This window comes from Mycteria americana, chromosome 24 (assembly GCF_035582795.1).
Source record: "Mycteria americana isolate JAX WOST 10 ecotype Jacksonville Zoo and Gardens chromosome 24, USCA_MyAme_1.0, whole genome shotgun sequence".
Classification (NCBI taxonomy): Eukaryota; Metazoa; Chordata; class Aves; order Ciconiiformes; family Ciconiidae; genus Mycteria; species Mycteria americana.
In genome coordinates, this window is record NC_134388.1 from 2,958,165 (window position 1) to 2,974,821 (window position 16,657).

Below are 16,657 nucleotides of genomic sequence, written 5' to 3' on the forward strand. Positions count from 1 at the left end.
ATTTCAGGCTTTAGCTGCCACAATCAAAAGCCAAAATTACAGTCCAAATCCCACGTTGGCCAGTGTCTGTGGGATAAAATTGGGAAGGCTGAAGAGAACTCTCTTGCTGTCTATTGTAATCTGCATTTTATGGCACCAATCTCTTCAGGAGAGCTTGGCCTATTTAATAATTTGTCACTCACTGTTAGTGCAAGCAGAACAGGAGTATAAATAATATCTGCAGCACATGAGCATGCTGGTTCTAGCAGCAAGTACCGAGGCCTTCCTGAGGTGCTTCGGAAAGCACAGTGTCCCCTCACAGATGAGGAGACCATGGCTGCAGGATGAGCCTTCCTGGGATGGGGCTGAAGAGCAAAAGCGTACAGTCCATAGGTTCCCCTCTCTGCCCTGCAGCAGATGTTGCTCTCTGAAAGCTGCAGGAGGACATGCCACCAAACCAACTCTCATCCTCAACTCAGCTACCAACCTGGAATGAGCCACAAGGCGGTAGACACATTGACGTTTGCCTTGGAAAACATTAGTATACTTTTTGTCTCCCTCTTGCCTGTGTAGATAAGCCAGCAATAGCTTTATCTCTGATGTAATCTGATGGGTAATTGCATGAGGAAATGTAAATCCACCTTCTTGGAGCAAAGCTGCTTCTTTCTCATAGCACTCCCACCATGCTGAGATAGAACATTAACCTGTAGCAATGGTTGCACTTTAATTTCTTTGTTCTTTTTCCTGTAGATGTGGATGAATGTCAAGCCATTCCTGGCCTCTGTCAAGGTGGTAACTGCATCAACACAGTGGGTTCTTATGAGTGCAAATGCCCCGCGGGACACAAGCAGAGTGAGACCAGCCACAGATGTGAAGGTAAGATTGCAGGCTTCTGCACGGCTTCACCGGACTGCTGGGCACTGGGTTCCCAGGTACACTCTGAGAGCACGAGGGCATTTAAAAACTTGAGAACGTCTCTGCTCGCAGGGCATCTCCAAGGCTGGCAAAGGTAGGGATGGGAAAGAGCTCCCATGCCAGCCTTGATCCTAGCTTCCAGGTAGGAGGGAGTACTGCAGGCATCAAGGCATGATAGAAAATGTAGTGCAATATGAATCTCTGATCTGTTTAACTGCTTCCTACAGTCCAAGGCAAGGAAATGAGGAATAGAGCTTGCGTGATCTTCTCTTAAACTAGAAAGAGTTTTCTATTTCATGCGGGTGTTTTCTGAAAGATATTTTAATGGCAACACAGACTCATTGAACAGAAGGGACCTCTGGAGGGCTTTAGTTCAGCCTCCTGCTTAGGTCAGGTCTGGCTTCAAAGCTAGATCACGTTGCTCATGTTGCTCAGTTTGAGTTTTGAAAACTCAAAGCCTTTTCTTTTGGGGCTTTTGTCCCAGGGTTGCACCAGTGTCATGATGAGGAATATTTTCCTTACATCCACTTGATATTTATCTTTTTGCAGCTTGCAACTTTTTGCCTCTAGTTCAATAGAGTAACTGGAAGGAAGGCAAAGCGGGTAGAGTCTGACTAGCTGGGATGGTGATGGAATAAGACAACCAGAAATAACATTATGGCTCTCGGTGCACTGCAGAAGATCTGATTCCATGAGATGAGGATACGGAGCAAGTAAATGCAGTGTTGCTTCACTGACTTGGTGATGTTATTCCAAACGGACGTGTTGGCCAGAACCTGAACCTTGTCCTTGAGTAGAAAGCAGGCATGAATGAAAATTTGGCATTAGAGACATGAAATGCCAGTCAGCAGCATGCCAGTGAGCATCTCTCCTTTGAGCCAGTGGCCTGATACTGTTCCAGCCCCACAGGGGAAGCATACCTCCCTGCCGATCCAGGGGTGTCTGCAGACAGCCCGCCTGCTGTGCCTGGTTTTCCTTGTCTTTCTGGTTACTTTGTAGGATGGACCTTGCTCACCTTCAACTGAGTTGTAAATGGGAGGGACGTCTTCGGCCTCAGCATCTCTCTTGGAAATGATGCAGTGCTTCAGAGGTGTGGTTTGTGCTTACAGTTAGGGATACTCTAAAGCATTACTGCCTTAGCGGTAGCTACAGAGCTACTGTAGCTTGAAGCCGAGCCGTGGGGAACGCAGTCTGCCTCTTCTCAGCATCAGCCCTAGCCTGGCACTGTGGGCAGCCTGGGGAGCACGGTCAACTTTCAAACTCTCTGGAGAAGTTCCCAACCTGATGGAAGGGAACTTTGCAGAAACTCCTCTTTGCCTCTTCTTCAGCACAGAAGTTGGAGGAGTTTAAGTATTAATTACCTTGTAAAAACACTTCAGTGGAGGACCCAGATGCTTTGCCCAGATGTGCAGGTGCAACTCTGATCTGAACATGTGGGCAAGCTGACCTGCAGAGTCGGCAGTCAGATGCCCATGTCTGGAGGTAGGACTGCAGGAAACAGAAAGGACCGGTCTCAGCAGGGTCTGGTAACATGGTGCAGAGACCTCTGCCATTTTCAAGGGAAATACTTTCCAGGTGGTTAGCGGAGTTGCTTAGAAATGGCCAAATACCTGATCCTCAGACCAGAGGACTAGTTTCATTTGGGGCGTAAAAATTTAACAATGTTAAGACCAGTTGGGGTAGTTAAGGCAGAACTCTGCCTGGTTCAGGAAGCCCCTGGAACTGCTCTTTGCTCTTGGACTCAGGACAAGTTGGTCTGCTGTATTCCTTAGTTAAATTCAGGACTCACCTAGACAGTGAGAGGCAATGTCTGGGTCCATGCCGTAAGGCACACACTTCTGTACTAAAGTGTGCAGCATAGGCAAGGACTAGGTGCAATCAGTATATTAATATTCACAGTGCCACCAACCCGAGCCCTCTCCACGAGAGCCTGGCTCCGGTTCCTTAAGGTCCGTTCTCAGCATCTCCTTTATCACTGCTTGGCATGTCTCTGAGAGGTGTGCAGACCTCTACAGGGAGGACACGCTCTCCCCAAGCATTTTGCAGCAGTTCTCGTGGGCCAGATGCATACCTTGCCAGGCAGGCTTCACCTCTCAGAAGTAGGGGAATAAACGTTTGTTGTATTTTTCCAAACATCTGGCAAATGAAAAGGAAAACAGCATTAAACTTTTCCTGCCCTGGTTGTTAAAGCTTTTTCCCACATACCCTAATGAAACCCTGCTGGCCTGTGTTTGCATTTTAGGGATGAAACGTGTTGGTTGTGCTGGTGTGACTGCGTCCCACCTAGGAACTCCACCTCCCTTTCATTCCTCTCCAAGGCTCTGTTGTAACCCAGACAAGGGATGATGAATGCACTAGAATCCAGATGTTTAACCTGAAATTTGTTTCCAGGTGGCAAAGTTATTTACAGTGGCAGAACTGTAGGCAGCTAACTATTACACAGAGAGCGCACTTAAAGCAGCCACCATAAAAGCATGGTAACTTCAGCAGTCACCATATAAGCATTAAAGCACCTCCAAGGCACTGTGGGTTTGACAGCATATGTTGTCCCATGAGGTTTCTCCCGACAGTCAGTTCTCAGGGAAAGGAGCATCCCTGCTTCCAGGTGACTGTTCCCATACCCCCACCCTCCTGCAATCCAGACGTTTTCCTTGCTAGTATAACTCTAGTAGTCTCTGTGTCAGTGCATGCTGTGTGACCTGGGTTCAGCCCTTCAGAAAAACTTTTCCAAAGTGAGACACCAGCTACAGAGGTTAATCCTTTGGTGGGGGATGGACGTTCTTTTATGTTGAGAAGACATCTGTGTCCGTGGATCTTCCTTGGCAGGATGCCACGAGACTGTCTAAAATTTTAACAGAAGGGTTTCTTGCAGTGCTCTGGCATCCAAGGACTTGGAACGGATAGAATCCAAGAGCCCTTTTATGTGCATCTCGGGTGAAGAACCAGTTCCCCAAATCCAATGATGTCCCATGCAATTTGGCTGGCCAATGGGCGAAGGCTGAACTGCACTAGAACCATGGGCCCAACCTCAGGAAACACAAAATTGCTCTTGCCTTGGTCTGCCTCACCCATGCTGGCTGGGGACCAGGCAAAGCACATATGAAATCAGTTTAGCTGGAATCTCCTATATACCAAGATTAAAAACAATCCATTGTCTGAATCTGTCATCCAGATGCGAGGGGCCTCTGTGTGGGTCCCCACTTCCCAGAACGCTTGCAAAAGCAGCATGATGTGGCCATAAACAGCTTCCTTTCACTCTCCTTCCTGGATGGCCATAAAAAGAGACATCTCCAGTATCTACGGTGTCTGTTCCATCACTTATCTTACCGCAATTGCTAAGGAGACCACCAAAAGAGGATGCTTTCCTTTGGTATGATTTACTGACCTAGGGGTCCTTCTGTGAGAATGACATAAACATGAGGCATGCTCTAAAGCGACAGGGTTGAGATTGTTTTTGAGGGCTTGTTTCCCAGACGTGAATCACCAGCATGTCCCCACCAGGCGATCGGAAGGTGAAGACCTTTGTCTGGGTTATCACTGCTCCCCTCTAGGACATGTACCCCATGCGAGTCACTAAAACTATGTGAACAGGGGAACAGAGAACCAGTATCTCGTAAGGGGTTCATCTGATGCTAAGACTTGATAAACATAGGAAGATCTGGGCCCTGTCTCAAAGTTTGCCGCATGCTTTGATACGTCAGGAGCGAACTGTTTGGTACAGCTGATAGAGCACCGAATTCCTGACTTGCTGAAATTGTCTGTACTGCCAAAGTACCTGCATCAGTGCAAGCAACCTCCTCACTGAGCCAAGGGTTTTAATCGAAATAACAACGACCACAACCATAAGAGGATATTTTCTTTATCCAGGTGTGCTCCAAGCCTAAAATCTCAAAGCTGCAGGAGTCCCCTTGTTGAGTCTGTTTGTGCTAACTTTATAGCTGGTGAAAGGAGGGATTTCTCAGCTTGCACTGAGACCATCTTGCTTTAGGAAGAGGAGATGGTTTCCTCTTCTTTTCAGATTCCTTATCCAAGCCTAGCATCCAGGAAATATTAAAACTAGATTAAATATCTATGTTAAATTCTTCCCTAGTTCCCAGGAGCTTGTATTTTTTGCTTAGAAGATTCCTTCTGGGGAGTGAAGTCAGCAGATGGGATTGTGTTTGAGCCAAAGGTCAGAGCCCGTGTCACTGTGTCTGCTGATTAATGATGTCTCCCTCATTAACGCAGCAGCATGTACCACTAATCTTCTTTGGGCTGTTTATTGGTGGGAATAGGCAGGAGCAGAGATAATGTTGTTCGTTTCCCATAGTGATACTTATCTCTTAACACAAATGGCACCTGGAATCGAGGCTCCATTTTCAGTCCCTGAATCCCTAAAGAATAAAGATGCTTTTCTTATGCAAGATCTTCTATGCTGATAAGAGAGGCCAGTTCAGGCCCTGATCTCCCAAGCATGCAAGGGGGCTGCAGCTGGATACGCTGCATGAATTTTGGTCAGCCCCAGAAGGAAAGCGATGTCCTTTTTCTGTCTGCAAAACGTGAAAGCATGCACACGACATCAAGCTTGGATTTGAACCTAAATATCCTCCAAGTTCAGGGTTGCTCAGTTCCAGAGTTATTTCTGCAGCTCATCTCTAATGAACGTGACACAAATAGTGGCTTATTTCATGCCTTTGTTCATTGTATTCTGAGGGAGCTCGAGGGATCAAGAGTGCCTGAACTTGGGGCTGTGCAACATAGAATGAGAAATTTCTGGCACAGAGAGTTGCCTGCTCACTTTCTGAAAGATAGAAGCAGTCTATGAAACACAGCAGTGGTGGGGGGGGGTGGATTGAGGGTGAGGAAGAGGAAGGCTGCTCTCTTAACCGGCACTGGAGACAAGGCCAGCTTTGCAAGTGCCAAAGGATCGCATTTATATTGTGCTTGCATGAAAAGATGAGCAAGGAGGGCAGATGTTGCCAGCTTAGGGCTAAATTGACTGACGCTATGCCTGGCTTATGGGGAAACTGGAAAAGAGCAGGATCTGTTGAGGTCTGCAGGGGAACGAGAAATGTGTGAGCGCTGAGAGAAGGGCATGCTTATATCCAGCTGACTTCTTAACCCTGCTGGAAGAAAGGAATTCTTGAGGAGGACACAAGAAAGCACTCCTGGCAATAACGGTGCAAAATGAAGAAAGGAAACATCAAAGCTGAAATCAGACACATCTTCCTGCTGCAAAGACCTTTATCAATAAATCGTCGGGAAGTGGGGGGTTGTTACACAGAGTGACATTTATAAATTATCCTGGAAGCAGCCATAAAAATTACACTTAAAGGAACAATTCCATGGCATGTTCTTATGGGTGGAATCACTGACAATGAAGCTTTTCCTTCCATAATTTTAGTGGTTCTCTGCCAATAATGTAACTTCTTTTCTTAATAGCCCTTCCTCTACTGCATAACAAAATGCTAAGCCAGCTCTGTTATCAGTGAAGTATGTAATGCCAGTACTTTACCCAGGACGCTTTCCAATGCCCCAAAAGGAATAAGTGTCTCGCATCCAAAATTGTTCCAGAATGATAACATATAAGATCCAAAAAAGTACACAGAGAAACACCAGGCAAGGGCGTGAAAGGCACTGCAGGATTTGTGCAACAAGCTCTGTTCAAATCTGTCCAGGGTAGATTCTTCCTGAAGTTTTCGGCATCTCCAGGAGACGGGTTCTGCCAAGGGAGAACAAATCCTTTAATTACAAATCTCACCTCTTCTTACTCACCCCTTTTTAGCACTTGGAGGGTGACGTGTTAGATGCTACTTATGTCCCTACAGGCTAGTCTTTTGTCACCACCACACAAAATTCCAAATTTTCTAATGAAGACAAGGCTCTATTTTTTGCTCTGTTGAATCTCATTCACGTTTCTGAATTGGAGGGAGCTTTCCTGCATTTTCCATGAGCAGAGCGGGTAGACTGGCCCACTTTCCTCACGAATGGAACATGATAGCCATTTTATTAGCGTGTTTTCAATTTTCTTACAAAATGTCTACAGAAGAGCTCGTTGTTTGGATCCATTAAAAGCTCATTTCCATGGATTTGGTGTGGTTTGGAGGGTTCCATTACTCTCCTCTGTGGTTTCTTTGTGCTTTCTGGAAGGGAAGGTCTGAGAGTCCCGTGCGCTGCATGAGAGAGGGCTGATGAGGCATGACCTCTGCTACGTGACACAGAGATGTTTTCTCCATCAAGTCCTGTTTTTTTAGCAGATGGAAAGGTTGGGGTTTCAACATGTCTGTGGGCACCCGTGTTGGATGGGCTTTGCAGACTGCAACTCTCTTTCTGAAGCTCTGTAGCCTTTGGCTTCCAGCATTTTCAGCCTTAATGATCAGGCCAACTCCAACCCAGCGAGTTGGAGACCAGATCCAAAATCAACGTTTGCATTGAATTCTGCCATTGTCTGAAGAGCAGAGTGCACAGAATATTGCTTTAATTTTTAACAGAGAGTTGGAAAAGTCCTGAAGTAGCCAGGTTGGAGTTGGAAGAATTCCCTACCCAGAGCTGGCAGCTGGGTGTTAATGAGAGGTGTACATATCCATCCCACTGTGTCGAGCTCTCCATGGACTTCAGCTCTGAATGAATCAAAACTATGAGATGCTTTACAAAGAGAAAATAAAGAAGGCAAATGTGGTGTGGAAGAACTGAAACAACAACAAAGCCCAGAGCTCAGTTTCTCAAAGTACAGGATGTGCGAGTAGCCTTGAGAAACGCTGGCTTTTTTTCTGCTTCTTGGGTCGCTAACACTGCTCTCATCTGAGCTAGAATTTTCAAGGGGAAAAAAATGTTGCCGTTTGATTTAACCTTTTGAATTAACTCTGTTTTTCCTTAAGAATGGAATGTAGTTGCTGCCCCCACAAAGACGTACGCTTTTTCTTGGATGACTGACGCTATGTCATAAGTATTGATCTAACAAGATGCCTGCCTGTCAGCTGGCCTCCAGACCTCTGATACAGCAAACTCCAGGAGAGATATGCAGAAGTTTTAAGCTGTTATTTCTAATAGTGCAACCAGCTTTTGCTTCATAAAGCTCTTTCCCTTCCAGTGTTCTGCAAATTGTAACCAAACACAGGCCTGTAATTAAATGACAGGGTAGGCTGTAGTGATAAAATCTCTTGCGCTGCAGGGGCCCAGGTGGGGGAAGTGTTTTCTGGAGATTTGCATTGCTGCCTGTCGAGGTTTCAAGTCATGTCTGTCTGTTGGAGGGGCTCTGAGCATCAAAGAGCTAAAGGAGCACTGCAAGGACAGGGGCGATATCTCTGCTGCTCGCAAAAGGCGGATGAAAACTTTGGCTAGCTGAAAGCATAATTTTAGAGTTCCTAAGAAGCCAAACAGGAATGCATCTTCCCTCTTGATATATGAGTGTATAAGCTGCCCTATGCACTTGGGCTTAATTTTATGCATGTTGAAATTGAGATTTCACTTGATTCCTCAGGACTCAAGAGTTGCAGCCAAAGTAAGAGAGAAGATAATTGTGTTTGTAACAGGTTGTGTGAGTAAGGAGGAGAGATTGAAGATTATTTCTTTGACCACATGAAGCACCCATGGGGGGTCTCTGTCCATACCACTTCAAAAGGCAGCTCGGCTCATCTTACTTCAATACATACGTTGTCCGTGTCTATCGCTGAGCTGAGTGGGATGAATTTCACTATATCTCACTTTGCAGGGAAAAATCATCACTGTTAGGGCACAACTCTTCTGTTCTGTTTAGGCATTTCCATTCAGATGTGATGAATTACTGCCTGGATGAGATTCTCTCTTTCTGCTGAGTGCAAGTGGCATCTAGAAAAAACTGATGGAGATGCCTGCTCTGTAACCATCCAACACATCTGACCACAACTCAACACGCACCACTGTCCAGATCATTCCTGCAGTCTTTTCCTCTAGAGGTCTAAAAGTGTAGACCCTCTTATACTTCTTTTCCCTCAGAGCAAGGTGGGAGCTTTGGGGTGATGCAAATTAATTGTCATCATCAGATGTCCATGGCTGTCCCACCCTGCAGCCAAGGGCTGGTGTAGTGGAGTCACGGTGCCTGGGACGCAATGGCAGAAGGCTCCTGGCAGCCTCTCTAATTTTAGAGAGAAGGATGAAGCTTCTGAGGATGTTTCTGGAGGACCGAGGACAACGCTTAGCCTTGAGAGTCGCCTCTGTGCAGCCAGATTTCACGCCCCCCTGCCCTCCCTTGGATTTGTGCCTATGCTAGGGAATCCTTTTACAGACATTGTTAGGTGAGTTGAATCCATCCCAAGTCTTGGAGAACTAGCCCTATCCCTGGGTACATAGGCCAAAGATTATTTACCATTGGTGTAAATCTGTCTGCTTCGTTCCAGCCTGAATTTATAATGTCTCAGCTTCAGTTTTCATCTTCTCTTTTTGAGAGGGCAGAGCACTGCGCTCTCAACGTCATCTTTGTGTGTCTCTTTTCTATGATCCCATCACATGCTCACAGTTTCTTGGATACATGTAATTGAGTCCTGCTAGTCCCTTATGTCAGGCAGGTTTTTCCAGGCCTTGAGTCATCCCTCTAGACTCTGAACCCCTTCATTTTCTTAACACCTTCTTGTAAAAGCTGGCACCACCCAGAGCTGTGGCATCCAGGAATGATCCTAGTTAAGAGGTAACATCACCTACCTGCTTCTGCTCAGCATTTCTCCCGTACATCTTCAGGGCTGCATTAGCATCACTAGCCACTGCATGGCACTGTGAGATTGCAGTCAGACATTTCCTTCCTAACTCAAATTTCTCTCGGTTTCACACTGGACGGGACGCAGCTCGTCACCCCTCTGGGTAGCCCACACCCATTTCTGTAAGAGATTTCTTGCCCGTTTCTCAGATCTGTCACTGTGGCTCATATCCATCATCACGGCCAGGTCTTCTGGCTCCCAGCACAGATTTCTTCTGGTCCCTCCCTTGCCCTGATGGGGTGGGTTCAGGTAACTCTTTCCCCATGTGTGTACGCTGCCTTCATCACTGAAGCCTGCTAGATGAGCCTTTCCAACGACATCCTCCGTCCCCGCTCCCAGATGAGAGGTCGTTGCTGTTCTGCCGGTTTTTGGCGGGTTAGTCTTTGCCCTGCAGCAGCTCTAACCTCCACACATGCTAATGCCATCAGGCTGTGCAAGGCTGTTACGCTGTTCACATCAGAAAAATCCCCTCGAAGGAGCAGACTTTGACCAGTTCCTTTTCATTACTTTCCTGCCAGCCCCAGGCAGCATCTGAATTGCATATAAAAATCCCCTTATCCATTCACAGCAGCACGATAGATTTAAAATACAATAAATAAAGTTGCTTAGCAGAAATAATTTATTTTGCCAATTGCCAAGACCCTTTTTTTTTTTTTTTTTTGCCACTGTAAAAACTATCGGGCGAATATTCCTTCTGTCTTTTACCACCACCTGGACCATGACCACCAACCAGCTGCTTTGGGTGGATTAATTAGAGGTTGGATCTAATTCCGTCTCGGCTTCTGAAACAGATTTCAGTTGGCAACAGAAAAAAATCTACAACCCTGCTCCCAGACAAGTCCTTAGAGTCAAGTGCCCCACAAGCACGGCTGGGCCCTGTACATTTAATTATATTGACTTTTTGGTCAAAATTTGTTGAAAACAGATTGCCCTTTTCAAAATAGCTGATTTGCCACTCAGTTCCCTTTGATTTTCCAAGTTTCAGGTCCCAAGCGATAGCTGCACACAAAAGTTATAGGCTGTCTCTCACTGCATCATCTGTATAGGTACTTGTTGAATTTTCTGCTCTGGCCTCACTCTTTTCTGTTGCAGTTTGACTTTTGTTGAGCTGCAGCTTTCAGGCTTTCTGGGTGGTTTCCCATCTGTTGTTAACTAAAACTTTCACAAGGATATGAAGCTCTTTAACTACTCAGTAGAAAAAGAGCCAAAGAAATAATTAACTCAAGAATTTTCTCAAGGTTGTAATATAAATGGCCTGGAAAGTTTGGAGAACTCTGCAGTTCTCAAGCAAACCCTATAGTGTCTCATCTTTCCAGCTCAATTCTTCCAGTGTGGATTAAGATCTAACTCTGAGCAAGGTTTCAAATATAGAAGCTCCGTTTCAGGGTCCAGACCCAGGCATCCAGGACCTTGGCAGTGGGGCTAGTCTCCCTGTTCAGCTTGTGGTGAGGGTCTGCCATATCTCCACGCTAGACAGATGCTTGTAGAGCACATGGCAAGTTCAAATGGCAGAAGCTACATGACTGGGGTGATTGCCTCTGAATTTCGGTACTTTTGTAACCTTTCTGCAATTATTACCGTATGTCTGGGCACTGGGGCCGCCTGGTCCCTCTGATGGCTGAGTCCAGCTGTTGTGCCTTGACAAAATCATGTCCTTATTTTCCATGCTCTTAAATCCAGAGAGATGCACCTCACTGGTATGTTATCTTGTCACACGCCTGGCAGCGGGCTGCTGGAGAAGCAGGCTGCTGCAGGAGAAGCGTATGGCAGGGCTTGCTAACATGGATGGTGTTTCTTTGATTGCCATGGATAATTAGGTGTGATCTCTCCAGGGACTCAGTGTATATCTCTGTCTCACTGATCTTCCCTGTGACGAGATAAATAGTTCAAACTACGGCATGATCATTATGCAAATCAGATCACCCTAAAATAGGACTGCTGATTGAGGAGCTGAACCCATAGAGTGATATGTCCAGACCCCCCTTGCCTAACTTGAAGGCCTTGAAAAGGTACAGAGACCTTTTCACCTGGATTTAAATGCCTGAACGTACTTAAAATTGAACCAAATCCTTCCTGATGGAGAAATTGAGTGAATAATGCATGAGCCCAGTGCTTTTTAAAAACATGATTTTGTCTCTGATGTTGCATCTCTGCTTTCAGAACGGCCTCCAAGTCACGGAGGGACCTGCTGTCCAGCCATGCACCTGCACAGACACATTTCTGTCCTGAAGCTTCCTTTGTACTCCAGGGAGCTCAACATTTTAGATCAGCCTACCCAAAGCCCTACACTGTCAGCAGAGATAAGAAGAGGGCTCCGTGAAGCCCTCTGTATCACCCTCTGGGGGAGTCTTGTTTTCCATACTGGTCCACTGCTAGAAGGCTACTTATGGTCTCAACCATCCAATGACAACCTGTAACACCAGCTACTGTCCTCTGTGATCCCAGCTCTGGTCCTGGATCCACGCTGAAGATAGGAAAGGAGATGGTTGGGAAGGAAACGTAATCACTGTTGGTTTGTTCTTTTCTAGATGTGGACGAGTGTGGCGCAATCTCTGGCGTGTGCGATGGCGGCGAGTGCACCAACACGGCAGGCAGCTACGTGTGCACATGTCCACGCGGTTTCATGACCAGCCCTGATGGATCACGCTGCATTGGTAAGATGCTAAATAGATCTCAGGACCACAGATACAGGGAGAGATCACACTCTGAAACCCAAACCTGGTGGTTTGCAAATCACTACCTGGTGATCACCAGATTTGCAAATCAAAGGGCACATTGTTCCTGCAATAGCTGGAAAACGCTCTTTTCCATGTGCTGTCCTTGCACGTGCCATGGCTGATGTGGTCTGTCCTGGTCACAGGTTTTGATGGTGTTGCAGACCAGGGCTTTCTCCATCTCCATAACTTGGACTGCAGGTGCCTCAGTGCTTGAAGTGCTTGACAAGGGGTTGCTGAGGACAGTACGAAGAGGACTGGGGTGGAAGGTGTCTGGCTGGGATAGTGGTTTGTTTGAGGAAGGATCCCTGTGCTCCTGCTCACAGAACGGCACCAGCTAGCGAGAGAATCCCAGACGCTACCCCTTTTCTCCTGCTTTAGATGTCAGCCGGGGAGAGACACCAGTACTCCCCCTACAACCGAACTGCAGGCACAGCGTGTGGTTGTGGAGCGTGTGAGTCCACGGGAAGGCTTGCAAGCCTTCCCGGAGCAAAGAGGGACCCGGTGATGGGGAACATCCCACAACTGCACATTCATCTGCTTGCTTTGCAGAGGTGAAGGGGGGAAAGGTTTACTCCAAGTGTTTGCATAACCAATGCAAATAAACGGTGACTTTTATCATCTCCCCCTCCTTCCTGCTTAGACCACGGGTAATGGCTCATAAATCCCTCCTGCCCCAAGCTAATAATCAGTCGGGCTGTGGACTCAGTTGGCTTCATCTCACTGAACTCAGCCTTTCGGGAGTGAGTTGCTTTGCACTGAGCTGGTTGTCTGGATCCCTCTGTACCCAGTGGAGAGAAAGAGGTGCTTCCCAAGCACAGCGCAGGGCACTGCAGACACCTATTCCTGCACCCGTGCTGAACCTGCAGGTTTACAAGGCTGCCGCGTAAGCTCTCGCACATTACCTTGTAGCCCACCTTCCTCCCAGGGTACCCGATTTCCGGCAACAAAATGACTCCCAGGCTGGTATGGAAATCACAGTCTTGCAGTCCCCATCCTGCAGGCCGCACGGAGGGCTTGGTGGGGCTGGTGTGTGCAGCTCCACCGGCTCCGACGGAGTTTGGCCCCAGGTGTCTGTATGTCAAAGCTTCCCAGAACTGGCCCGAGTCCAGGCAAGCTTTCCCCAGACTGATGGGCTGTCCTGCCTCCAGACTACAGAGCCTGGAGTGAATCTTGCATGTTTAACAGATCAAAATTCCTTTCCAAGCCTTGTAAATATTTGATGGTCCATTTCTCTTTGTAACAGACAACAGTTTCTATGATAAATAGATCAGCTCTCTGTTTACTTGCTCTCAGCAGGGGCACTTACTTTAGTCGAAATGAGTCCCAGGGTTTGTCTCACGGTTCAGAAAGTTCATTCGCCTTTAGAAAGGTAAGGATGCAAGGATTCGTAAAGAGGAACTGTTACAGAAAAGGCAAAGATCATTGCGTTAGTGCAATGGAAAATGTCAGGTACAGCTTTCTGTTGAAAGTCCTGGAAATTAACACGGAAAAAAAATCCTTTCCAAATTCTTTCATATCCACAGAACCTAGAGTAAAAATTAATCATGTTCTAGTTCCGGAAAGAAAAATGTTGTAAAGTATAATGTACAAGTCACCTTGTTTGGGAATCTGATAGATTTTAATGAGAATGAAATTCTTTTCCTCCCTGTTTCCCAGACCCTGCCATAAGCCCGGCGGGGTGTGACGGCTGTCGGATGAGTCATATGGACATTTCCTCACTTTCCTTGAAACCAAGTGCTTCAAGAAATGAAAACTAAATAAAATTAGAAAGCCCAAATGTAAAAATAGTCCAAAGCTTAGTTAGCTGCAGTGGACTATGACTGCATCTGAACTCAATACATCATGCTCTAGCCATTTCCCTGAGCTAATATATGCTGCTAGTGTGCTGTCACTTTTTGGGACAGACAATATTTTTTCTGGCAAAATGCACAGTTACTATTGGGGTGTTGTTGCCCTGGGATCCATATTTTGCAAACCCTGCTTCTATCATTTGAGGGGGTTTTAGTGCTCGTTCTGAGAGTTTGTGGTAGTGTAAGCCCACGATTTACATCCTATGAAATAAATCAAATAAATAGTTTGTAAAATTGAAAGTGAATAAATAATGTGGCCACCCGTAAAGCACGAACAGCATCAGAAGAGAGCAGGAGAGATTGTCACGCTGCCACCTCTCAGGTGTTTAGACTGGAAGTGACCGCAGGGTCTCGTATATCATGGGGCACCAGCACTGGCTATGTGGTGACTTTATGGTGGCAGCCTTGATATATTCCCATCCCTTTCCCCTCCCTTTTTTGTAAAGTAAACACCTTTTTATTGCATTTGAATAATCTCCTGTAGTTTTTGCAGCTGAAACAGCAAGACGCTGAGCTTGAGTTGATCCCAGATCTCATTAGCTGCTTTCACTGCCTTCCTCGGTAAAATACAAACAGCAGCGTAGCTGGAGAAAGTCCGTCATAGTTTGAAATGAACATTTATGGAATGATTCAACCACCTGTGTTTGACACAAAGAATCCAGTTCCACACATGTTCATAACACTTTCATTCATTTACGCTTGTAAAAGACAGGCTCAGTGTTTTGCAGGCAGCAGAAGGATCTGCTCCAGCAGGCTGTGAGGGTTTTTTTTCTTTTTGGTACAAGGGGTTGCTTTTCAAGAACAGCTTAAAAGAATAATTTTCAAATGAGAAAAATGGCCTTTCAGATGCATTTCCAGACATGCACATGGTGTTCCCTTGTTCGTTGCAATCAGCACTCCTGCACGTTGCTTTCTTTGCTCTTTTTCCCTCATATAGTGCAGCAAAGCTCTGAGAGATTTGGGTCTTATCTCTTCTTGGGCAACATGGGCAGATTTAGTGCCTAAAGTTCCGGGTAGGGCCAGATCTGGCTTATGGTTGCAAAGTCCTGGGCTCAGAGAAGGTTGTGAGGGTGTTACTGAGGACTTCACCTGCCTGGAGAGCCCTTTCTGCCCGCTTTGGTCATTATCCAGGAAAGGAAAGAGCAAGAGGAAAAAGGAAATATGAGGAGATATTTATGAGGGCAAGAAATGACAAAAGGGAAGTGGTGTGAGGGTCACAGGCTTAAAACAGATTGATAAAGAGCTGGGGAGGGACCCTGAGCAGAGCCCCCCAGCAGCTCCCAAGGCATCGAGGGAGCTGGCGATGCTGGGGAGCAGAGGTCTGCCTGCACATCTGCAGGGCCCAGAGGGTGCAGAAAGGCTCTGTAGTCACTCCAGCGTGTGAACCTGTGCAGGAACCTCGACTGCAACCTGGGTCATTCAGTCCACGTTTGTAAAACATTTCCCCCTAGAGAAAACCATTTTTTATCAGGTCATTTCCCAGCTGCGCTTATACCTCAACCTTGTAACTGTTGAACTGGGAGGTGAATTTGGAGAAGAGTGAACAGCCAGGGAGGGAGTGAATTTATTATAGCACTTGCAAGCAAAGAAACAGTCCTGCAATAATACCCGGAGCTTCCCTGTTGGCACTGCAGCCCTCCTGCGGTGAGACAGCAGAAGCATTGGTGGCCAAGGTGTGCCATGGATATTGCAGTTTGGTGGGAGCTGTGCACAGAGGGATGCTTTGTGCCTTCATTCTGGCCTGACTCTTCACCGAGACAGACACCACCATCTAATCTTACCCAGACAAGAATGAAATTGGTCAGTTTTCCAGAAGCAGAGAACATAGGATAGCATCATCGGTCCAGACTGACTGTCCCCACCACAGTATGAGGCTCCTTTCTGCACCATTCCTTGCAAACCAAGCGCCATTGAACATCTTGGGTGCGAGACCTTTGGCTACATGCTGCTGTGTTGCAGCTCCCTTCTGAGCTAAGAGCTCTCAGGTCCTTTGTAGTCAGAGCCAAGTGCCTTTTGCAACCACCAGTTTTTTTGGGTTTTGTCACCTGAGCTTCTCAGTTTCTGTACATGACAGGATACAAAGCGAGAGAAATACCCTTTAAAGTTCTCTCCTGGGAAGCAGTACCAGCACTCTCTATTCCTCCGTCCCTCCCTGCCCCTACCCCACCAGCAAAGAAACAAACCAGGTTTTCATCAGGATGAAAATTGCAAAATCCCTTGTGGGTGCACAACAGATCTTAGACACCTTGTGCAGACCACAAAGAGGATGTCCACATTGGAAGGGAAGGTAAGAGATTAGCCGTGCTAGATAGATAGTCACTCGGAGGGTGCAGCTCCTGGCGTAGGGCTTCTCCTGGGCATCAGGACACACACACCAGGGCATCACGGCCCAGCCAGATGGGTGCAGACTCTGCCAGACCCCAGCAGGAAGGTCCAGCTCGGAGTCGCTCCAGTCCCATTACGATAAGCAGGCCAAACTCCATCTCCT

At 46.8% G+C, this 16,657-nt stretch overlaps 1 protein-coding gene across 2 annotated transcripts in view; it reads left to right on the plus strand.

Annotated features, from left to right (window-relative positions):
• LOC142420550 (fibrillin-2-like) overlaps window positions 1–16,657 on the plus strand; it is a 118,882-nt gene that overhangs the window by 51,259 nt on the left and 50,966 nt on the right. For both annotated transcript variants that reach the window (XM_075524607.1, XM_075524608.1), the window contains exons 8-9: window positions 730–855; window positions 12,131–12,256. In XM_075524607.1, coding sequence (XP_075380722.1) covers window positions 730–855; window positions 12,131–12,256 — 252 coding nt within the window. The remainder of the gene's footprint in view (window positions 1–729; window positions 856–12,130; window positions 12,257–16,657) is intronic.